This window comes from Panulirus ornatus, chromosome 16 (assembly GCF_036320965.1).
Source record: "Panulirus ornatus isolate Po-2019 chromosome 16, ASM3632096v1, whole genome shotgun sequence".
Taxonomy (NCBI): domain Eukaryota; kingdom Metazoa; phylum Arthropoda; class Malacostraca; order Decapoda; family Palinuridae; genus Panulirus; species Panulirus ornatus.
In genome coordinates this window covers 13,380,054-13,406,264 of record NC_092239.1, presented here as the reverse complement: position 1 = coordinate 13,406,264, position 26,211 = coordinate 13,380,054, and the positions used below count along the sequence as shown (strand labels likewise).

The window sequence follows — 26,211 nt, the reverse complement described above, 5'->3', positions numbered from 1 at the left end:
AACTAGGTCTCTAATGAGTCAATGAGAGAAAGACCAATGAAAAACAAAATGTGAATGCTTTATCTCAGTACCCAACTGATTGAGATATGAAATAAAGATGCAGCAGCTAACCTCAGCTCTATTATCCCATTCAACACACTGAAGCAGTTTTGGGAGAAGGTGCGGAAGTTCTTGTCGACACACATTTCTAAGTGACCATAACAACTTTCGTTCTTGTTCATGAAGCTCTGTCAGAGGGTCTCGATCAGCTATCTGACGAATTTCCTCCATAACATTAGGAGTTGGTGTGATCTGAAAAGCATTATTTCTTTCCATATGAATTGAGAAGATGACAACTAAGAAGAAATGAAGAACAATAATTAGAAACAAGGTGAACACAACATAGATTCCTACAGCAGAGACAAGTGCTATCGGGACTTATTTTTTGGTGTGGTAGACATTAAAAAATTTTCAGGCACTACCATGAAATTAAGTTAGTCAATAAGGTTTCAAATTTGTAAACATCAATAAAAACACTAAGACATGAAAACATTAATGATTTTCATACGAAATTTTGATGATAATAATACTGTCTCACCTCATCACACTGTGGATTTTCCTTAGCAGTAGAGATAATTTTGTCCTTTGATGGAAACATAATATTTGAGGTTGAATTGTAGCGGGGAAAGGTGATGGTCAGGGTGACTGCCTGATCATGGTCGGGATTGCTTACAAGTGTGCCTAAGGGATTAGGCATAACATCTCCAGTTTGATCTTCACTTATCTTCCATGCATACAGAGACATCGCTCCTGTTTTTAGCTGGTTTCTGTAGTCAAATACAGCTGTGTTCACCCATGCTAATGGGTTCTTGAATAATTCCTAAAACAAAATCTTGAGATAATTTTGCATTCATTACACATTTTGATATTCTAATATAGTCTATGACCACTAAACATTTCCTATTTCCCATATATCTCTTAGTGTAACATTCAATTTTCCCTATCTGCCTCAGTTATCTTACCTGCTGTAAGTATATCTTTTTTCTTTTTGTCATACAGTATCTGTATAAACACGTGCAAACTGCTACCTCATTCCAGCAAATACCTCATCAAATCTGGGTCACTCAAAATATTACCCCTAATATCCATTCCCTTGAGGCACTTAATTGGTTAACAAGTAACTAGCATATTCTCCCAGTTCTGTACTCTGCAATACCTGTGTATTTTCAGCTGAATGGGTGCCTAAATCAATAAACTTTTTAAAAATATAATTCCTGTGGTTGGGTAGAAAGTATTCTACCTTCATACACCCTGCATGTTGTAAGATGCAACAAAAGAATGTAAGAGCAGGGAGCTGGAACCCCTCCCCCCTCCTGCATTTCAATTTCAAAAAGATAGAACAGAAGAAGGAGCCAAGCAAGGAGTGCTAATCTTTCTTGAAGGCTCAGGCTGGGGTGTTGAATTGTGTGTGGAAGTAACCAAGATAAGAAGGAAGGAGACAGGTAGTATGTTTGAGGAAAGAAACCTGGATGTTCTAGTTTTGTATGAAGTAAGCTCAAGAGTAAAGGGGATGAATGGTATGGAAATGTATCATGAGTCAAGTCAAGGATTGGGAGGGGGCAAGAGCTAAGGAAAGGGTAAATGGTATGGAAGTGTATTAGGCGTAAAGTCAGGGGCTAGTGAGAGGGCAAGAGCTAAGGAAAGGGTAACACTAAAGCTGATGCAGTAGCACTACCCCTGTGTGTGAAATATTGTAAGGAAGAGAGCTCTAGGCCGATGTACATGAAATAAAAGTGGATTGTGAGAGATGGGTGAGTATTAGTGCTTATGCACCTGGCCATGAAAAGAATTATTATGAGAGGTAAGTGTTTTGGAAGTAGCTAAGTGAGTGTGTCAGCAGTTTTGATGCAAGAGGCCAGGTATTAGTGATGGGTGATTTAAATGCAAAGGTGAGTACTATGGCACTTAAAGGTATAACTGGGGAGAATGAGTCACTATACTCTCATACAGGGAATGCAAAGGGAATACATTGTGGAGTGGTAGAGTGGGTGAAACATTATACTTTTACATGTGAAAACAATGCAAGACAGGGTTTTTACAAAGAAGAGAGTAAGATAATATGATTAAAGGGTTTGTTGTGAGACGCAACCTCCTGAGATATGGGGAAAAAGAGCAGAAGAGTACTGGAGGCAGAAAAATACTGGAGAGAGATAAATTGGGGAATAATGCATGGAATGGAGTAGGCAAGGATGTGTATGTAAGAACAGGGATAAGTGGAGACTCTTGCCATGGACATCCCCTTGATGGGAGTTCCCGAAGGGAATGGGCATCAGTAATGTGAATGGAAATGGTGAAAAGCTTTTGGAATTTAGTGATAAAAAAGAACTGGTGACTGGAAACACCTGCTTTAAAAAGAGGAACATGCACAGGCATATATTTGTGAGTAGGAAAGATGATCAGGAGGCACCACTGAATTACATAGGAAAGATGATCAGGAGGCACCACTGAATTACATACTAATTAATAGGCATGCAAAAGCGACTGTTAACTATGAATGTGCTGAGAATGGCAGCTGGTGGGATGTCTGATCATTACCTTGAGGAAACTAGGGTGAAGATTTCTATAAGTTTTTGGAAAAGAGGAAAGGTTATGAGTGAGAAGAGAATAGTGAGACTAAGTGAACTTGGAAAAGAGACTTGTGTAAAAAAAGACACAAGAGACTAAAAGTAGACCAACGAAAGGCGAGAGTACATGAAGCTAGGGGAGTGGGAGAGGAATGAGAGGTATTTTAGGAGGCAGTGTTAGCATGTGGGAGGTGGGCAGATTAGAATGGGGAGTGAGTAGTGGGATGGGGAAGTAAAGGTGCTAGAGAAAGAAAAAAGAGAAGAATGTGGGCGGTATTTACAGGAAGGGAGTGCAAATATTTGGGAAATACATAAGAGAGAGCATCAGATCAAGAGGAGGGTGTGGGTAGTAAAAAGAAGGCGAACGAAAGCTGGGGTGAGCATGTATAAGATAATACTTTAGGGAGAATAAGATGTTTTGGAAGGAGGTTAATAGTGTGTGAAAAACAACAGAAGAAATGGAAACAGCAACAGAGGTGGCAAATGGGGAACTGGTAACATGGAGTGATGAAGTGAGGAGATGGAGTATTCTGAAGGACTCTTGAATGTGTCTAATGATAAGGTGGCAGATGTGGGGTTTGGGTCAGGGTGGTATGGGAATATGAGAGTGGCTTGGTAAAGAAAGGTCGTGAGAGCTTTATGCCCGTTGAAATATGGAAAGGTGGCTGGAGTGGATGGTACTGTAGTTATTGATTGGTTACTTAGGATTTTCATTGAACGTATGATTCAGGATGAGGTGCCAGAGAAATGGTGGAGAAAATGTATAATGCCCCCGTATAAAGGCAAGGGTGATAAACAGTGAGTGTTCAAACTATAGAGATATAAGTTTGTTGTGAGAAGGTGAAGGTATGTACAGAACATCAGATTTGGTAGGAACAATGTGGTTTCAGAAGTGGTAGAGGATGTGTAGATTAAACATTTGCAGTCACGAATGTGTGAGAAATGCTTTACAAAGCAGAAAATAAGTATGTGGCACTTACTGATCTGGAGAAAGTTAATAAGAATAGGAAAAATGCTAGCGGCAGTGAGTTTTTATCAAGGGTGTAAGGTGTATGCACAAGTACAGTGTCTGCAAAAACCTTGTACGCCTCCCCATACATTTTCAAAAGCAGTCACAGTTCCATTCCTTTACTTCATCATCTCTCCTTTGGCCTTGATTACCATCTGCAGATATCTGAGCAAGAAACTAGCAGGTTTCTTGAAGTATTCTATGGATATGTTTTTGGTCCATAAGGTCTTGATCTCTTCCATGAGGCAAGGCACTGATGAGATGCTGCAGGGTGCAGCTGCCTTATTGTGCATTCTGAGCACCCAGCACACCTAGATATCTCGTGTATACCAACATTTTCTTCCTTCCAGCAAGAATTTGGGCTCTCTTCTCCTCAGAAAGGTAAAATCCAACCATCTTCATGTACAGGTGAAAGAAATACAGCATCCAGAAGCAAATTCCCAAAATAAAGTGGTAGCCTGAAGGAGTAGAGAGAGAACATCATTCCCTCAAGATAGCCTGAGGAGAGGTTGACAAAGAGGATATGTGTGTCATTAGTGGAGGGAACAGGGAGAAGCAGTACACCAAACAGGAAATGGAAGGATGGAGTGAAATACATCTTGAGTGACTGGGGCCTAAATGTGCAGGAGATAGAGTGAATTAGAACAATGTGGTATACAGGGGTCTGCATGTTGTCAATGGACTGAACCAGGGCATGTGAAGTTACTGGGGTAAACCATGGAAAGGTACGTGGGGCCTGGTTGTGGATAGGAAGCTACAGTTTTGGTGCATTACACAAAACAATTAAAGAGTGGATGTGGGTGAGTGTGGCCTTTCTTTTTCTCTTCCTGGCACTAACTTGCTGATGTGTGAGATGGCAGGGAAAAACTTATCCATTATCTATACTTTTGATCTTATCCTAAACTTCCAAAGGAAAATGCTCCAAATATGGTAGTGAGAGAGACAACAGAATAATTTGAGGTTTCTTTCAAACATTATCATTAACTCTTTCAATGCAGCAGTCCTAATATCCACTGCTTGCAGCATGCATGGTATTCTTAAATAATTAAAAAAATCCTTAAGTTTGTTATTATGACTACCTATAATGCAATATTCTAAATAAAATGATGTACAAATCAACCAGGTGAAACGCTAATAAGATTTGTCACACATCCTTAACTTAGGCTGCTTCACTATAAGGTGTATGAGATATGTCAGGAATACTGTCAAGCAAGCATGGTGAAATGTGTAGTATCTTTCACGTATGAGAAATGCCAGGAATACTGTCATACATGCATAGAGATGTGTACTATTTTTTTAAGTGGTTCGTCACAAACATATGTGACTACAGAGATTTTTCATCACTAACATCTATCATCTTCGAAGATTATCACAGCTTTACAACTTACTGCATACACTAAGGGGCACAGATCTTGTGTAGACCTCTCTGACAATAACACATTGCCTGATCAGTTCAAGAAAATAATAAGGATGTAGCAGTAACAATGCATGAGATGCCATCACAAGCATTACTAATTGTAGATTTCGTCTTGAGGCAAAGGCAGCCAATTCAAAACTTTAACTGTTTTGCAGCATATGAGCAAATGCATAAATTTTTTCCATCAATGATGCTATTTCAAGTCTTAATATGAAAAACTGTATCAAATTGAATAAACAAAGCTAAAAGTAACAAGAATGGAGAAAAACTGGAGGAAGTGAAGTGTTTTAGATATCTGGGAGTGGATCTGGCAGCGGATGGAACCATGGAAGCGGAAGTGGATCATAGGGTGGGGGAGGGGGCGAAAATTCTGGGGGCCTTGAAGAATGTGTGGAAGTCGAGAACATCATCTCGGAAAGCAAAAATGGGTATGTTTGAAGGAATAGTGGTGCCAACAATGTTGTATGGTTGCGAGGCGTGGGCTATGGATAGAGTTGTGCGCAGGAGGATGGATGTGCTGGAAATGAGATGTTTGAGGACAATGTGTGGTGTGAGGTGGTTTGATCGAGTGAGTAACGTAAGGGTAAGAGAGATGTGTGGAAATAAAAAGAGCGTGGTTGAGAGAGCAGAAGAGGGTGTTTTGAAGTGGTTTGGGCACATGGAGAGGATGAGTGAGGAAAGATTGACCAAGAGGATATATGTGTCGGAGGTGGAGGGAACAAGGAGAAGAGGGAGACCAAATTGGAGGTGGAAAGATGGAGTGAAAAAGATTTTGTGTGATCGGGGCCTGAACATGCAGGAGGGTGAAAGGAGGGCAAGGAATAGAGTGAATTGGAGCGATGTGGTATACCGGGGCTGACGTGCTGTCAGTGGATTGAATCAAGGCATGTGAAGCGTCTGGGGTAAACCATGGAAAGCTGTGTAGGTATGTATATTTGCGTGTGTGGACGTATGTATATACATGTGTATGGGGGGGTTGGGCCATTTCTTTCGTCTGTTTCCTTGCGCTACCTCGCAAACGCGGGAGACAGCGACAAAGTATAAAAAAAAAAAAAAAAGTAACAAGAATATACCTAATGCATAATACATGTATATAAAATGTGTGGTAAAATGTACATCATAAATTTCAACGTGTGTGTGTTGCCCTCCTCTGACATGCATATAATCAAGGCTTTACACAATGGAAGGGATGAAAATGTGGAAATTCTGTAAGAAACTAATACATTCCTATGCATTAATTACATCCACAATTAAACAAATAATCTATTGACTTCTCTGTTTGATTTTTTTTATACATATTCGCCATTTCCCACATTAGTGAGGTAGCAATAAGAACAGAGGACTGAGCCTTAGAGAGAAAAGCCTCAGTTGGCCTTCTACTCTGTTCCCTCTTTTGGAAAAGTAAAACCTGGAGGGGAGGATTTCCAGCCCCTTTTCCTTCCCCTTTTAGTAGCCTTCTACGACATGCAGGGAATACATAGGAAGTATTCTTTCTCCCCTACACCCAGGGATAACTTCTCTGTTTGATAAAGCACAAAAAAAGTCATGGAATCATGTCAGTTGACCAATATAATCTAGCAAATTATTCAGTAATACTTGACAAAGACACACATACCTGTCTACTACCAATTGATGACCTTGCCTTTGCAGCTTTGGTGCTACGGCTAACTTCATAAATGGCCAAGCAAAGACGTGTGTTTCGTGGAATGTTGCATACAGCAACTGAGAAAGTTAGGTCTTCCTCCACTTTACTTACAGTTTCACTTACATTGATCTCTTGCGTGGTCTTTGTCTCACAAAGAGCGCGACTGCCATGATACAGGCCAGCTTCTATCACAACCTATAAGATTTCAGTAAGCTTAGTTGCAACACATAATAATAAAAACAACAACAATAATAATAACAATAATAATAATAATAATGTGAATAAGAGCAAGGTTATTAGGTACAGTAGGGTTGAGGGTCAAGTCAATTGGGAGGTGAGTTTGAATGGAGAAAAACTGGAGGAAGTGAAGTGTTTTAGATATCTGGGAGTGGATCTGGCAGCGGATGGAACCATGGAAGCGGAAGTGGATCATAGGGTGGGGGAGGGGGCGAAAATCCTGGGGGCCTTGAAGAATGTGTGGAAGTCGAGAACATTATCTCGGAAAGCAAAAATGGGTATGTTTGAAGGAATAGTGGTTCCAACAATGTTGTATGGTTGCGAGGCGTGGGCTATGGATAGAGTTGTGCGCAGGAGGATGGATGTGCTGGAAATGAGATGTTTGAGGACAATGTGTGGTGTGAGGTGGTTTGATCGAGTGAGTAACGTAAGGGTAAGAGAGATGTGTGGAAATAAAAAGAGCGTGGTTGAGAGAGCAGAAGAGGGTGTTTTGAAGTGGTTTGGGCACATGGAGAGGATGAGTGAGGAAAGATTGACCAAGAGGATATATGTGTCGGAGGTGGAGGGAACAAGGAGAAGAGGGAGACCAAATTGGAGGTGGAAAGATGGAGTGAAAAAGATTTTGTGTGATCGGGGCCTGAACATGCAGGAGGGTGAAAGGAGGGCAAGGAATAGAGTGAATTGGAGCGATGTGGTATACCGGGGTTGACGTGCTGTCGGTGGATTGAAGCAGGGCATGTGAAGCGTCTGGGGTAAACCATGAAAAGCTGTGTAGGTATGTATATTTGCGTGTGTGGACGTATGTATATACATGTGTATGGGGGGGGGGGGGGGGGGGTTGGGCCATTTCTTTTGTCTGTTTCCTTGCGCTACCTCGCAAACGCGGGAGATAGCGACAAAGTATAATAAATAAAAATAAAAATAATAATAATAATAATAATAATAATAATAAAGAATACTTCCCACGTATTCCCTGCGTGTCGTAGAAGGCGACTAAAAGGGGAGGGAGCGGGGGGCTGGAAATCCTCCCCTCTCGTTTTTTTTAATTTTCCAAAAGAAGGAACAGAGAATTGGGCCAGGTGAGGGTATTCCCTCAAAGGCCCAGTCCTCTGTTCTTAACGCTACCTCGCTAATGCGGGAAATGGCGAATAGTTTGAAAGAAAGAAAAGAATAATAATAAAAATAATATAATATATTTTTATTTATTTTATTATACTTTGTCGCTGTCTCCCGCGTTTGCGAGGTAGCGCAAGGAAACAGACGAAAGAAATGGCCCAACCCCCCCCATACACATGTATAGACATATGTCCACACACGCAAATATACATACCTACACAGCTTTCCATGGTTTACCCCAGACGCTTCACATGCCTTGATTCAATCCACTGACAGCACGTCAACCCCGGTATACCACATCGCTCCAATTCACTCTATTCCTTGCCCTCCTTTCACCCTCCTGCATGTTCAGGCCCCGATCACACAAAATCTTTTTCACTCCATCTTTCCACCTCCAATTTGGTCTCCCTCTTCTCCTCGTTCCCTCCACCTCCGACACATATATCCTCTTGGTCAATCTTTCCTCACTCATTCTCTCCATGTGCCCAAACCACTTCAAAACACCCTCTTCTGCTCTCTCAACCACGCTCTTTTTATTTCCACACATCTCTCTTACCCTTACGTTACTCACTCGATCAAACCACCTCACACCACACATTGTCCTCAAACATCTCATTTCCAGCACATCCATCCTCCTACGCACAACTCTATCCATAGCCCACGCCTCGCAACCATACAACATTGTTGGAACCACTATTCCTTCAAACATACCCATTTTTGCTTTCCGAGATAATGTTCTCGACTTCCACACATTCTTCAAGGCCCCCAGAATTGTCGCCCCCTCCCCCACCCTATGATCCACTTCCGCTTCCATGGTTCCATCCGCTGCCAGATCCACTCCCAGATATCTAAAACACTTCACTTCCTCCAGTTTTTCTCCATTCAAACTCACCTCCCAATTGACTTGACCCTCAGCCCTACTGTACCTAATAACCTTGCTCTTATTCACAATTACTCTTAACTATCTTCTTACACACACTTTACCAAACTCAGTCACCAGCTTCTGCAGTTTCTCACATGAATCAGCCACCAGCGCTGTATCATCAGCGAACAACAACTGACTCACTTCCCAAGCTCTCTCATCCACAACAGACTTCATACTTGCCCCTCTTTCCAAAACTCTTGCATTTACCTCCCTAACAACCCCATCCATAAACAAATTAAACAACCATGGAGACATCACACACCCCTGCCGCAAACCTACATTCACTGAGAACCAATCACTTTCCTCTCTTCCTACACGTACACATGCCTTACATCCTCGATAAAAACTTTTCACTGCTTCTAACAACTTTCCTCCCACACCATATATTCTTAATACCTTCCACAGAGCATCTCTATCAACTCTATCATATGCCTTCTCCAGATCCATAAATGCTACATACAAATCCATTTGCTTTTCCAAGTATTTCTCACATACATTTTTCAAAGCAAACACCTGATACACACACCCTCTACCACTTCTGAAACCACACTGCTCTTCCCCAATCTGATGCTCTGTACATGCCTTCACCCTCTCAATCAATACCCTCCCATATAATAGTAATAATAATAATAATAACAATAATAACAATCTCATCTTGGTTACATCCACACACATTCACACACCCGAATCTGAGCCTTCGAGGAGGATGAGCACTCCCTGCGTGACTCCTTCTTCTGTTTCCCCTTTAGAAAGTTAAAATACAAGGTGTGGTAGTCAAGAACATTATCGCGAAAAGCAAAAATGGGTATGTTTGAAGGAATAGTGGTTCCAACAATGTTATATGGTTGCGAGGCGTGGGCTATAGATAGAGTTGTGCGGATGAGGGTGGATGTGCTGGAAATGAGATGTTTGAGGACAATATGTGGTGTGAGGTGGTTTGATCGAGTAAGTAATAATAGGGTAAGAGAGATGTGTGGTAATAAATAGAGTGTGGTTGAGAGAGCAGAAGAGGGTGTTTTGAAATAGTTTGGTCACATGGAAGGAATGAGTGAGGAAAGATTGACCAAGAGGATATATGTGTCAGAGGTGGAGGGAACGAGGAGAAGTGGGAGACCAAATTGGAGGTGGAAAGATGGAGTGAAAAAGATTTTGAATGATCGGGGCCTGAACATGCAGGAGGGCGAAGCGTCTGGGGTAAACCATGGAAAGTGTGTGGGGCCTGGATGTGGAAAGGGAGCTGTGGTTTCGGGCATTATTGCATGAAAGCTAGAGACTGAGTGTGAACGAATGGGGCCTTTGTTGTCTTTTCCTAGCGCTACCTCGCACACATGAGGGGGGAGGGGGATGGTATTCCATGTGTGGCGAGGTGGTGATGGGAATGAATAAAGGCAGACAGTGTGAATTGTGTGCATGGGTATATATGTATGTGTCTGTGTGTGTATATATATGTGTACATGAGATGTATAGGTATGTATATTTGCATGTGTGGACGTGTATGTATATACATGTGTATGGGGGTGGGTTGGGCCGTTTCTTTCGTCTGTTTCCTTGCGCTACCTCACAAACGCGTGAGACAGCGACAAAGCAAAATGAAATAATAAATAAAAATAATAATAGTTATTTTTTATCATTTTTTTTTATTTTGCTTTGTCGCTGTCTCCCGCGTTTGCGAGGTAGCGCAAGGAAACAGACGAAAGAAATGGCACAACCCACCCCCATACACAATGTACACACACACACACGCAAATACACATACTTATACATCTCAATGTACACATATATATACACACACAGACACATACATATATACCCATGCACACAATTCACACTGCCTGCCCTATTCATTCCCATCGCCACCTCGCCACACATGGAATACCATCCCCCTCCCCCCTCATGTGTGCGAGGTAGCACTAGGAAAAGACAACAAAGGCCCCATTCGTTCACACTCAGTCTCCAGCTGTCACGCAATAATGCCCGAAACCACAGCTCCCTTTCCACATCCAGGCCCCACACAACTTTCCATGGTTTACCCCAGATGCTTCACATGCCCTGATTCAATCCATTGACAGCACGTCAACCCCGGTATACCACATCGATCCAATTCACTCTATTCCTTGCCCGCCTTTCACCCTCCTGCATGTTCAGGCCCCGATCACTCAAAATCTTTTTCACTCCATCTTTCCACCTCCAATTTGGTCTCCCACTTCTCCTTGTTCCCTCCACCTCTGACACATATATCCTCTTTGTCAATCTCTCCTCACTCATTCTCTTCATGTGACAAAACCATTTCAAAACACCCTCTTCTGCTCTCTCAACCACACTCTTTTTATTACCACACATCTCTCTTACCCTTACATTACTTACTCGATCAAACCACCTCCCACCACATATTGTCATCAAACACCTCATTTCCAGCACATTCACCCTCCTGCGCACAACTCTATCCATAGCCCACGCCTCGCAACCATACAACATTGTTGGAACCACTATTCCTTCAAACATACCCATTTTTGCTTTCCGAGATAAAGTTTTCGACTTCCAAACATTCTTCAACGCTCACAGAATTTTTGCCCCCTCCCCCACCCTATGACTCACTTCCGCTTCCATAGTTCCATCCGCTGCCAAATCCACTCCCAGATATCTAAAGCACTTCACTTCCTCCAGTTTTTCTCCATTCAAACTTACCTCCCAGTTGACTTGACCCTCAACCCTACTGTACCTAATAACCTTGATCTTATTCACATCTACTCTCAACTTTCTTCTTTCACACACTTTACCAAACTCAGTCACCAACTTCTGCAGTTTCTCACATGAATCAGCCACCAGTGCTGTATCATCAGTGAACAACAACTGACTCACTTCCCAAGCTCTTTCATCTACAACAGACTGCATACTTGCTTCCTCTTTCCAAAACTCTTGCATTCACCTCCCTAACAACCCCATCCATATACAAATTGTACAACCATGGAGACATCACACACCCCTGCCACAAACCCACATTCAGTGAGGACCAATCACTTTCCTCTCTTCCTACACGTACACATGCCTTACATCCTCGATAAAAACTTCTCACTGCTTCTAACAACTTACCTCCCACACCATATATTCTTAATACCTTCCACAGAGCATCTCTATCAACTCTATCATATGCCTTCTCCAGATCCATAAATGCTACATACAAATCCATTTGCTTTTCTAAGTATTTCTCACAAACATTCTTCAAAGCAAACACCTGATCCGCACATCCTTTACCACTTCTGAAGCCACACTGCTCTTCCCCAATCTGATGCTCTGTACATGCCTTCACCCTCTCAATCAATACCCTCCCATATGATTTCCCAGGAATCCTCAACAAACTTATACCTCTGTAATTTGAGCACTCACCTTTGTCCCCTTTGCATTTGTACAATGGCACTATGCAAGGATTCTGCCAATCCTCAGGCACCTCACCATGAATCATACATACATCAAATAACCTTACCATCCAGTCAACAATACAGTCACCCCCTTTTTTAATAAATCCCACTGCAATACCATCCAAACCCGCTGCCTTGCCGGCTTTCATCTTCCGCAAAGCTTTTACTAGCTCTTCTCTGTTTACCCGGCTTTCATCTTCCGCAAAGCTTTTACTACCTCTTCTCTGTTTACCCAATGATTTTCCCTAACCCTCTCACTTTGCACACCACCTCGACCAAAACACCATATATCTGCCGCTCTATCATCAAACACATTCGACAAACCTTCAAAATACTCACTCCATCTCCTTCTCACATCACCACTACTTGTTATCACCTCCCCATTAGCTCCCTTCACTGAAGTTCCCATTTGTTCCCTTGACTTACGCACTTTATTTACCTCCTTCCAAAACATATTTTTATTCTCCCTAAAATTTAATGATACTCTCTCACCCCAACTCTCATTTGCCCTCTTTTTAACCTCTTGCACCTTTCTCTTGACCTCCTGCCTCTTTCTTTTATACATCTCCCACTCATTTGCATTATTTCCCTGCAAAAATCGTCCAAATGCCTCTCTCTTCTCTTTCACTAATAATCTTACTTCTTCAACCCACCACTCACTACTCTTTCTAATCTGCCCACCTCCCACACTTCTCATGTCACATGCATCTTTTGCGCAAGCCAACACTGCTTCCCTAAATACATCCCATTCCATCCCCCACTCCCCTTACCTTCTTTGTTCTCACCTTTTTCCATTCTGTACTCAGTCTCTCCTGGTACTTCCTCACACAAGTCTCCTTCCCAAGCTCACTTACTCTCACCACCCTCTTCACCCCAACATTCTCTCTTCTTTTCTGAATACCTCTACAAATCTTCACCTTCGTCTCCACAAGATAATGATCAGACATCCCTCCAGTTGCACCTCTCAGCACATTAACATCCAAAAGTCTCTCTTCCGCGTGCCTATCAATTAACACGTAATCCAACAACGCTCTCTGGCCATCTCTCTTACTTACATATGTTTTTTTTTTTTCCGCTGTCTCCCGCATTTGCGAGGTAGCGCAAGGAAACAGACAAAAGAAATGGCCCAACCCACCCCCATACACATGTATATACATACATCCACACACGCAAATATACATACCTACACAGCTTTCCATGGTTTACCCCAGACGCTTCACATGCCCTGATTCAATCCACTGACAGCACATCAACCCCGGTATACCACATCGATCCAATTCACTCTATTCCTTGCCCTCCTTTCACCCTCCTGCATGTTCAGGCCCCGATCACACAAAATCTTTTTCACTCCATCTTTCCACCTCCAATTTGGTCTCCCACTTCTCCTCGTTCCCTCCACCTCCGACACATATATCCTCTTGGTCAATCTTTCCTCACTCATTCTCTCCATGTGACCAAACCATTTCAAAACACCCTCTTCTGCTCTCTCAACCACGCTCTTTTTATTTCCACACATCTCTCTTACCCTTACGTTACTTACTCGATCAAACCACCTCACACCACACATTGTCCTCAAACATCTCATTTCCAGCACATCCACCCTCCTGTGCACAACTCTATCCATAGCCCATGCCTCGCAACCATACAACATTGTTGGAACCACTATTCCTTCAAACATACCCATTTTTGCTTTCCGAGATAATGTTCTCGACTTCCACACATTCTTCAAGGCTCCCAGGATTTTCGCCCCCTCCCCCACCCTATGATCCACTTCCACTTCCATGGTTCCATCCACTGCCAGATCCACTCCCAGCTATCTAAAACACTTTACTTCCTCCAGTTTTTCTCCACTCAAACTTACCTCCCAATTGATTGACCCTCAACCCTACTGTACCTAATAACCTTGCTCTTATTCACATTTACTCTTAACTTTCTTCTTTCACACACTTTACCAAACTCAGTCACCAGCTTCTGCAGTTTCTCACATGAATCAGCCACCAGTGCTGTATCATCAGCGAACAACAACTGACTCATTTCCCAAGCTCTCTCATCCCCAACAGACTTCATACTTGCCCCTCTTTCCAAAACTCTTGCATTCACCTCCCTAACAACCCCATCCATAAACAAATTAAACAACCATGGAGACATCACACACCCCTCCCGCAATCCTACATTCACTGAGAACCAATCACTTTCCTCTCTTCCTACACGTACACATGCCTTACATCCTCGATAAAAACTTTTCACTGCTTCTAACAACTTGCCTCCCACACCATATATTCTTAATACCTATACATATGTATACTTATGTATATCTCTCTTTTTAAACCAGGTATTCCCAATCACCAATCCTTTTTCAGCACATAAATCTACAAGCTCTTCACCATTTCCATTTACAACACTGAACACCCCATGTATACCAATTATTCCCTCAACTGCCACATTACTCACCTTTGCATTCAAATCACCCATCACTATAATCCAGTCTCGTGCATCAAAACTACTGACACACTCATTCAGCTGCTCCAAAAACACTTGCGTCTCATGATCTTTCTTCTCATGCCCAGGTGCATAAGCACCAATAATCACCCATCTCTCTCCATCAACTTTCAGTTTTACCCATATCAATCTAGAATTTACTTTCTTACACTCTATCACATACTCCCACCACTCCTGTTTCAGGAGTAGAGCTACTCCTTCCCTTGCTCTTGTCCTCTCACTAACCCCTGACTTTACTCCCAAGACACTCCCCTTTACCCTTGAGCTTCGTTTCACTCAGAGCCAAAACATCCAAGTTCCTTTCCTCAAACATAGTACCTATCTCTCCTTTTTCTCATCTTGGCTACATCCACATAAATTTAGACACCCCAATCTGAGCCTTCGAGGAGGATGAGCACTCGCCGCGAGACTCCTTCTTCTGTTTCCCCTTTTAGAAAGTTAAAATACAAGGAGGGGAGGGTTTCTGGCCCCCCACTCCCGTCCCCTTTAGTCGCCTTCTACGACACGTGAGGAATGCGTGGGAAGTATTCTTTCTCCCCTAACCCCAATACATAATTTCATGTTATTCTTTCTCCTGTATCCCCTATACATAATTTCATGTTATGTCCTCTGGTTGTTCAGTCCCTACATCCTTTGAAGAATTGTTCACTTTTTGTGTCATCATTCTGGCTAGAAACATAAAGATTGTGTTAAGGTAACCCCCTCACTTATACCTCTTCCAGGGTTGGCAAATTCAAAGCCTCTTGTGTATTTACTAATTTGTACTGTATGGTAGAGTTTAACACTCATAGTGTCCAATCTCTTGACCAATCTATACTATTCATACTTTTTATATTTCACTATGCTGTCAGCATTAGCCATGTCTTCATTCACTTTACTTCATTCATCCACAACTTTAATTCTGTGTGGAAGTACCTTTACCCTTTTTTAACAAAAGTCTTTCTCAGTATCATGTTATGGCCTCTGGTTTTTTATGCCTACATCTTTTGAAGAACTGTTCACCTTCATCCTCAATCTGGTTTAAAAAGTTGTATGATAGAAGAGAAGGTTCCTAAAATGGGGTCCCATAAGTGTAAAACTCCTTTTCCATGTAGTACAAGAAGGTAATCATAAATAAGTAATTACACACAAGAACACACACACAGATTCTGACTATTGAAAATAGTTTAAGGGATTCTGTGACAATAAAGAAAGGTTAATAAATTGGAGATCAGACACTACACACTATATATGAAGATCATTACATCTTATCAAATCTACTACCACATCTCTATATTCTTAATAACCTAAAAATGCTTACCTTCTAGCCTTCTATGCATTTCTATTTTTCCATAAAACATGCTGTTACTCTTTCTTAGTCTTTTCTCAATTTTTTCAGTTTACATCCAAGCATATAACCTAAGTCCCATTACCATCATTCAACCTCGTTCTTCCCCATTCACTCTCATTCTGCTCCACAAAAATCACAAAAATTTCTTCACCATATGCACTTTTTCTCTCCTAGGTCTTGATTAGTTTATATCAAACTGATTACTTTACATCTTTCTCTTTTAAGAATAATACATAATTTGCTGAATTTGGTTCCCTCTCATAATAAGAAAAAAGTAATATAACTCACAATATCTTTTATCACCTAAAATATCAGACTCTTAACAGAGGAGACTATTCCCTAAAATATCAGACTCTTAACAGAGGAGACTATTCTTAAAAAGAAAATAAGAAAACCCACCTCTACCTGATCATCTGTATAAAGATTCACATTAGAGATGGTTCCAATCTGGAAGTGAAAATCTTCTTCAATTGTCCAAGATGAGATGAACTTAACATTTTTCTTCTTGCTTAGTGTCATTCCTGAGAATGAGTTTCTTAAGTGCTTCACTCCAAAATCTTCTATTTTGTCATATATAGTTTCAATGTCAACTGTGGAAGTAAAAGCTTATGAGTGCTCCTCTTTACCTACCAAAAATATGAATATTCAACCTGAAAAAAAAAGTCAAATTAAGTTTTTATATCAATCCTAAAATACAGTTCCTTGATTCACACAACACAAACAAATCTAGAGCAATAAATTGATGGTAGTTTTTAAAGTTATGTGCCATCATTTGAGTGGTGAGGAGATCCTCACCAGCCCTCATGACTTCTGTTTCCTATATGATTCAGTATACTATATCATTTTAAAAAGAGTGTGGTTGAGAAATCAGAGGAGGGTGTATTGAAATGGTTTGGTCATATGGTCATATGGAGGATATATGTGTCAGAGATGGAGGGAATGAGGAGAAGTGGGAGACCAAATTGGAGGTGGAAGGATGGAGTGAAAAAGATTTTGAGCAATTGCGGCCTGAACATACAGGAGGGTGATAGGCATGCAAGGAATAGAGTGAAGTGGAACAAGGTGGTGTACCAGGGTCAACGTGCTGTCAATGGATTGAACCAGGGTATGTGAAGCGTCTGGGGTAAACCATGGAAAGTTTTGTGGGGCCTGGATGTGGAAAGGAAAGGGAGCTGCTACCTTCCACTTGTGCGGGGGGAAGGGGGTGCTATTTCATGTGTGGCAGAGTGACAACGGGAATGGATGAAGGCAGCAAGTATGAATATGTACATGTGTACATATATGTATACGTCTGTGTCTGTATAAGTATGTATACGTTGAAATGTATAGGTATGTATATGTGCATGTGTAGGCGTTTATGTATATACATGTGTATGTGGGTGAGCTGGGACATTCTTTCGTATGTTTCCTTGTGCTACCTTGCTAAAGCGGGAGACAGCGACAAAGTATAATAAATAAATGAATATGAAATATGAAATAATAACTTCATTATATCATACATACTATGGATCATTATAGTGCCAAGTAGTTATTGCAAGAAAACAGTAAATCAATAGAATAATTTATAAGAAGACTAACAAATGCTGAAAACATAACAAAGATCAATCAGATTTAACTGTGTGACTACACAAACCTTGAATAGTTCCTCGATGAATAATGACTAGAGGTATTGGTGAGAACTCATCTTGGCACACATGTTCACGGATATACATATATTGGGATAGTGGCACATCAGCAATTAGGTATTCTTCTCTTCCTGGGGTCTTTAAAAAGCAAGAAAAAAAAGCAGTATGATCTGAAACTATATGTTTATATAACATTCAGTGCACTTTTCACATTGATTACACAAAACTATGAAAGCTTTTCCAACCCAACTAAGATAATCACAATGAATAAATAACTCCAAAACTATTCATCCAGTCACTGATGTGTAGAACATACAATTCCTTCTCATAAATCTACATTTAATACACTGTCCCTCATTCCCTAACAGGGTAACGATTACAATGCCTTCCACCTCCCTATTCACACAAAATATCAAGAATCTATCTATCTATCTATATCTCTGATGCCTGTACTCTTCAGGAACTCCTTAAAAGAGGTGGCCACAGCAACAGAGTCTCCATAACTAGTGAGCTCCAGTGCGGCTTCTTAGCCTTATATGCTTCACCTTTAACAGGCCACTGGCAGAGGGCCAATCTAGTGCAGTGTTTGCAGAGGCTCCTACCTAATGTTCCTACTGACTACCTTGGTGCTAATCCCCTACTCTTCACAAATTTTCTCAATCAATCACTTCATCTTATTTGACTTCTCTTTTCCTTTTTTCATACCAATATACAATATATCCATGGTCTTCCTTACTTTGCCTTAATTTCTTACCGTTAGAACTTTTTCACTCTTTGAACCACACATTCTCTACTCTGTATATCAGCAGATCGTTCTCAGTTTGAATTCTAACTCATAAAAATACATATCCAAATCATATGGAGCCTATTTCTAGTTTTTATACTCTCACCATCAATCTGTTAATGCTTCTCCAAGTTTAATTCCTATTGACATGGGAACAGCAAGTCTAATTCTCATTAAAATCTTTCAAAGGTTCCAATTACATTCTTATCCTTTCCAACCTTCCACACAGCAATAACAATTTGCACCACATTTATACAATCTCTCTGATCTCAGCTTCATTCTTCCATCCACTATAAAAATGCAAACCCCCCAAAATAAGTAAGGTTCTCTTATACTGACTCACTGTCTCAAACATCATCCCTAAAGTTTTGTTAACATTCACCTTCAAATTACTCTCTTTACATTAATAAATCAGGTAAAACATTTCCACTATAACCCTTCAACCCTCCCATACAATACTTTGCAATTCTTTTGTCTTTTCATCCATGAACACAAGAGTAATTCACATGCAACACCCCCAAACCTCATTATCTTTTCTATATCTCTGATGTCTTATTCCTCTTGGAAGCTCCCCTTGAGATGTGTGTGTGTGTGTGAGTACAGCAAATTCTCTATGCTACCCTCTCCAAACACATTTTCCTATCAAGTTACCTCCAACTTATATTCTCTTCAGTTTTCTCCCAAATGTATCCCTCAATTTCTCTCCATGGGTGCTGATTGACTTTCCCTATTCTGTTCCATTCTACCTCACTCCTATGGATTTTCTTGACCAATCTGTCACCATGCATCATCTCCATATGGCCAAACCACTTCTCCGTCTTTCTCTGTCATCACACATCTCTTATATACTTCACCATTAGTTATTCCAATATGTATGCTAACACCACCTGCATCCTTCCTATAACTAGTTCCAGCAGTCTACATCCTAGAAATGACTACTCAATTCCTGGTCCAAGTTTCACACCCACAGGTATTACTACTCTAACAATAAATTACCAGCCAAGAGCTAATACCATTAACTCTAGATAATAAACAATCAAGGAGTCACAGAACACTCATGAATCTCACCTGAGTTTCAACCCTACACTGCATGCTCACTCCACTGTTACCCTTAACAATGTCCTACTGCACTTCCCTCTGACTGCCATCATACGGACAATTATCAAAATGCATTAACAGACTAGGATTACATCATCCATGCAGTGCCATACAGCACTTGCATTGCCCCAGCTATTGTTTTAGCCATGATTAATGGGCTTGCCAGACAAGCTCCTATCTCAACTAAATTCAACTGTGATCAAATTACAGACAGTGTCACTATAGTTGCTCTCAATTCTAGTATTGAATTGCAACAGATTTGCATTAAGACTAGAGCAACTTCAACTTGGGTAAACAATTCATGTTCACAAAAAGCATATTGAAAAAAAATATAACATGGATACAGATCAGATCTAGATATGTGAGTCAATGCAATGAGAACTAGAATAAAATATAAAGCTGAATGAATCAATTTGAAATTATTTCAAGTACATAAATACAAGATATTTCTATAGTACTGAAGTAATGAAGTCTATCTGAATGCTATGAGGCATGCAAATTGCTGGAAATTTGAGGGGAACCATAAAATCAAATAAAAAATATCCTGCAAATATGCAGACTGATATCTAAAAGATAAAAAAGAGCTTACTATAAAGAACTGAAATAAAACATATCTGTATCAAGAGAATATTGAAAAAATATGGATAACTGAAATGAAAGAAAAAGGTATACTAGACTTAAAAAAGTACTGGGAGGGGAAAGGTCAAGAAATAAAAGATGGAATACAAGTGTAACATACATAATACATATTGCACATGATCCTGGTTGGAATGAACAATGACGAAGTGCAAGCAAGGAATGAACAAACAAGTTTGTAAAATGTTAATTATCATGTATGAGTACTTTCATGTGGAGTGCCTGATATATCAACAAAAGATTCTATCAATATAAATCAAGTGGGGCAGAGTTAAGCAGAGTGGTATTAAAAAATAAAGCTGACTTTTAAAGAATTTCAATAATCCTATAAAACTAAAATACTCTTTGTCCTTACCTTAAGCACATAATTTTCTGGAGGTTCTTCCATCACCAATGTAATGGAAAGTTTTGCAAGAGCCATGTTCAGAAATTCTCTTGTTCTAATATCTGGCTGGACACGAAATGTAAATGTTCGCTGAACCTATTAAACAAAAACAAAACCAATAAAGTAATTGGAAAAGCTAATGTAAATAGCACCATAGAAATCAATTTCTTTGAGAAATTCATTATAATTCATTATAATTGAAAAGAGTGACTTACCTCCATGGAGGTATCAAACTGGACTGACAAAAGAAGCTGATCATCATGTAATCTGTCTGTTATATACTTGGGCAGCGGTGTGTTTGTAGCAATACGGGCAGGATACTGATACTGTACCTGATAATAATATAAATGTATGGGTATATTCATATTTATGTATATTTTCTTTTTTCATCCTATTCGCCATCTCCTGCATATATATATTTATTTATTTATTTTGCTTTGTTGCTGTCTCCTGCATTAGTGAGGTAGCGCAAGGAAATAGATGAAAGAATGGCCCAACCCACCCATATACGCATGTATATACATACACGTCCACACACGCAAATATACATACCTATACATCTCAATGTATACATATATATACACACACATATACATTCCTATGAGTCCATGGGGAAAATCAAACACGAAAAGTTCCCAAGTGCACTTTCATGTAATAATCACATCATCAGGGGAGACACAAGAAAGAAATATAACAGTCAGTCATATTTCTCTCTTGTGTCTCCCCTGATGATGTGATTATTACATGAAAGTGCACTTGGGAACTTTTCGTGTTTCATTTTCCCTGTGGACTCATAGGAATATCTTGATCACGCGCAAAATTGTGATCCTTTCCAACACATATACATATATACACATGTACACGATTCATACTGTCTGCCTTTATTCATTCCCATCGCCACCCTGCCACACAGGAAATAACAACCCCCTCCCCCATCACGTGCGCAAGGTAGCGCTAGGAAGACAACAAAGGCCCTAGTTCAATCCATTGACAGCACGTCGACCCCGGTATACCACATCGTTCCAATTCACTCTATTCCTTGCACGCCTTTCACCCTCCTGCATGTTCAGGCCCTGATCACTCAAAATCTTTTTCACTCCATCTTTCCACCTCCAATTTGGTCTCCCACTTCTCCTCGTTCCCTCCACCTCTGACACATATATCCTCTTGGCCAATCTTTCCTCACTCATTCTCTCCATGTGACCAAACCATTTCAAAACACCCTCTTCGGCTCTCTCAACCACACTCTTTTTATCACCACACATCTCTCTTACCCTTTCATTACTTACTCGATCAAACCACCTCACACCACATATTGTCCCCAAACATCTCATTTCCAGCACACCCACCCTCCTCCACACAACTCTATCTATAGCCCACGCCTCACATATCATTGTTGGAACCACTATTCCTTGAAACATACCCATTTTTGCTTTCCAAGATAATGTTCTTGATTTCAAAAAAATTCTTCAATGCTCCCAGAACTTTCGCCCCCTCCCCCACCCTATGATTCACTTCCACTTCCATAGTTCCATCCACTGCCAAATCCACTCCCAGATATCTAAAACACTTCACTTCCTCCAGTTTTTCTCCATTCAAACTTAACTCCCAATTGACTTGTCCCTCAACCCTACTGTACCTAATAACCTTGCTCATATTCACATTTACTCTCAGCTTTCTTCTTTCACACGCTTTACCAAACTCAGTCACCAGCTTCTACAGTTTCTCACCTGAATCAGCCACCAGCGCTGTATCATCAGCGAACAACAACTGACTCACTTCCCAAGCTCTCTCATCCACAACAGACTGCATACTTGCCCCTCTTTCCAAAACTCTTGCATTCACCTCCCTAACAACCCCATCCATAAACAAATTAAACAACCATGGAGACATCACGCACCCCTGCCGCAAATCAACATTTACTGAAAACCAATCACTTTCCTCTCTCCCTACACATACACATGCCTTAAAAACTTTTCACTGCTTCTAACAACATGCCTCCCACGCCATATACTCTTAATATGTTCCACAGAGCATATCTATCATATGCCTTCTCCAGATCCATAAATGCTACATACAAATCCATTTGCTTTTCTAAGTATTTCTCACATACATTCTTCAAAGCAAACACCTGATCCACACATCCTCTACCACTTCTGAAACCACACTGCTCTTCCCCAATCTGATGCTCTGTACATGCCTTCACCCTCTCAATCAATACTCTCCCATATAATTTCCCAGGAATACTCAACAAACTTATACCTCTGTAATCTGAACACTCACCTTTACCCCCTTTGCCTTTGCACAATGGCACTATGCATGCATTCCACCAATCCTGAGGCACTTCACCATGAACCATACATACAATGAATATCCTTACCAACCAGTCAACAACACAGTCACCCCCTTTTTTAATAAATTCCACTGCATTACCACCCAAACCTGCCGCCTTGCTGGCTTTCATCTTCTACAAAGCTTTCACTGCCTCTTCTCTGTTCAAACCATTCTCCCTGACCCTCTCACTTCGCACACCACCTCGACCAATACACCCTATATCTGCCACTCTATCATCAAACACATTCAACAAACCTTCAAAATACTCACTCCATCTCCTCACTTCACCACTATTTGCTATTACCTCCTCTTTAGCCCCCTTTATCGATGTCCCTATTCGTTCTCTTGTCTTACGCACCTTATTTACCTCCTTCCAAAACATCTATAGCCAATGTCTTGCAACCATATAATATTGTTAGAAGGGCTATTCTTTCAAACATACCCATTTTTGCTCTCCGAGATAATGTTCTCTCCTTCCACACATTCTTCATCACTCCCAAAACCTTCGCCCCTTCCCCCACCCTGTGACTCACTTCCACTATCATGGTTCCACTCACTGCTAAGTTCACTTAAACTTACATTCCCAATTAACTTGTCCCTCAAACCTACTGAACCAAATAACTTTGCTTTTATTCACAAGCACTCTCAACTTTCTCCTTTCACACACTATTCCAAACACAGTCATCAACTTCTGCAGTTTCTCACTCAAATCAGCCACCAGTGCTGCATCATCGGCAAACAAAAACTGACTCACTTCCCAAGCCCTCTCATCCCAAAGAGACTGCATAGTTGCCCCTCTCGCCAAAACTCATGCATTTACCTCCCTAACTACCCCATCCATAAACAAATTACACAACCATGGGGACATCACACACCCCTGCCACAGATCAACATTCACTGAGAACCAATCACTCCCCTCTCTCCCTACTTGTACACAAGCCTTACATCCTTGGTAAAACCTTTTCACTGCTTCTAGCAGCTTACCTCCCACACTATATACTCTCAAGACCTTCCACAAAGCATCTCTATCAACCCTATCATAAGTCTTCTCCAGATCCATAAAAACTACATACAAATCCATCTTTTTTCAAAGTACTTCTCACACACATATTCTTCAAACCAAACACCTGATTCACACATCCACTACCACTTCTGAAACCACACTGCTCCTCCCCAGTCTGATGCTCTGTACATGCCTTCACCATCTCAGTCAATACCCTTCCATACAATTTCGCAGGAATACTCAACAAACTTATGCCTCTGTAGTTTTAACACACCTTATCCCCGCTGCCTTGTACAGTGGCACTATACATACATGGAGGGGATAAATTGTTTATAGAGAACATTGAGGATTTCTTATTCTTGTCTAAACCTGGAGCCAGTTATTGTTCCAAAGACATATAGTTTGTGTGTTGCTTTTGTCTTGATTTTATTGGTGTGGGGAGTGAATGTCATATGTGATGCCTAGTAAGGTTGAGGTTCTGTTCAGAGGAAATGACTGACCATTCAAAGTGATTGTAGGGTGTGAGTTGGAACTGTGATTGTCTATGGTTAAAAGTGTGACTGAAGGCTTATGTTGATTTCTCCCAAACTTTGTCACCAGGTTCTTGAGTCTGTCACCATACCCTTGTTATCTGCATACAACAAATGATTCAACTCCTCCACTTCCTTTAACCCCAGTATGTCGTAAAATTGTACTTTGCTCTAAAGCCATTCCTGATAAGAATCAATAACCAATATCTCACCTGTTCCGACCATGTCAGCTTATTTCTTGTGGATACAACTTCATCACACACTGCCTTCATCTTCCATCGAAATTCATTCACCTCTGGATTTTTAAGGGCATCAAATTTCTGGAGATCTGAAAAAGGCATCAACTTCACTGAAGAAACTCTACAAGATATGATAAGATGCTATAATATCTCTAAAGTTTTGAAAACAATAATAAGCCAACATAACACCCCTATGTGAAAAAATAAAAGGACCATTACAGTAATATTAATGTTTTATTCAGCCTTATAAAGCTAAATATACACTATGAATAATTTGAAAAGAAAACTCTAGCAACTGGCCCCCAAATAAAATTTGGACTTCTATTAAGTAAACATTGACAATAAAGAGACATATTCTTCTTAAGAGAGGGTACCAAAAGAATTTCCTATGCTTTAGCAAAATGGCTTCTGGAACATCAAATTTCTATCCAGTGGGAACATGGTTTTAGGTTTGTGCGATATTTTGTACAAAATACTACAAAGATGTATCGGAATAAAGTTCTTGGCAATGCGCCATGAAGCTATACCCATAAAATTCTAATCAATAATCCTCATGTGCCACTGGCTTAAATTCCATTCCTAATAACTAAGGTATATATAGATTGGTCTTGTCTGAAGATTCTACTATGACATGATCCTACCATGTTCAACCTTCTATTCTAGCTCTGATGGCCATCATTTCACTAGCATCAGGGTAAAATAATGATGCAAGGTCTTCAATTTCTCTTGGGTAGGTCAGCTGCCACTGAAAAGATTCTGCTTTTTCTATCTTTATTCATAAGCAGCCCATGATTAATATTTATAAATGAGTCCTGGTGTGACCCAGGGCCTCTTTCCAAAAGCTCCTGCAGCCCAAGGCTGTGCTATTCCAGCAGAAGGTTAATGTAGACTCCTTTGAAGCAAGAAGTTTTTTGATGTGAATGTGCTCCAAATGATCAACCTTGCTAAAGGTGACTTTTCACTCATGGTGTAGCCTCGAGCAGGCAGAGTCTAGTAACACCTCACCAAGAAATGAGAAGATCAATTAGTGCAGCACTGGTTTACCTCATACCTTCTTGCATTCAAACAATTTTCAACCTCACAACATGTGTCATCATCACAGAGTAGCTATGGACCAATCCGGGCGGCCTGGCAGGACGCTGCAAGCACAAGCATCAGGGCACAGAAACTTATCTTGTATTCTTCATGTATGACTCAGGGATTGAAAGAGATCATGTTTCTAACAAAGATCCTCACAATACACTAGGATCTCCAGGCTATGTGTACCATGGACTACCTTACTACGGACTAACTCAAGAACAGAGCAAAAACCATGGAGAAAACTCTCTTAAGGTGAACCAGTCAGTGTAAAACAATGTCAAGAAAGTCATTATTCTATAA

General features: G+C 40.7%; 1 protein-coding gene across 6 annotated transcripts in view; it reads right to left on the bottom strand.

Annotated features, from left to right (window-relative positions):
* The window catches only part of Pi3K92E (phosphatidylinositol 3-kinase 92E), a 100,915-nt gene that overhangs the window by 39,643 nt on the left and 35,061 nt on the right, over nucleotides 1-26,211 (bottom strand). For 5 of the 6 annotated variants that reach the window (XM_071671303.1, XM_071671301.1, XM_071671305.1 and 2 more), the window contains 8 exons: nucleotides 24,805-24,920; nucleotides 20,941-21,057; nucleotides 20,696-20,821; nucleotides 17,831-17,960; nucleotides 16,597-16,787; nucleotides 6,645-6,869; nucleotides 578-859; nucleotides 112-291 (listed from right to left, as the gene is read on the bottom strand). In XM_071671303.1, coding sequence (XP_071527404.1) covers nucleotides 112-291; nucleotides 578-859; nucleotides 6,645-6,869; nucleotides 16,597-16,787; nucleotides 17,831-17,960; nucleotides 20,696-20,821; nucleotides 20,941-21,057; nucleotides 24,805-24,920 — 1,367 coding nt within the window. The remainder of the gene's footprint in view (nucleotides 1-111; nucleotides 292-577; nucleotides 860-6,644; nucleotides 6,870-16,596; nucleotides 16,788-17,830; nucleotides 17,961-20,695; nucleotides 20,822-20,940; nucleotides 21,058-24,804; nucleotides 24,921-26,211) is intronic. The other variant, XM_071671304.1, reaches the window with a different exon arrangement.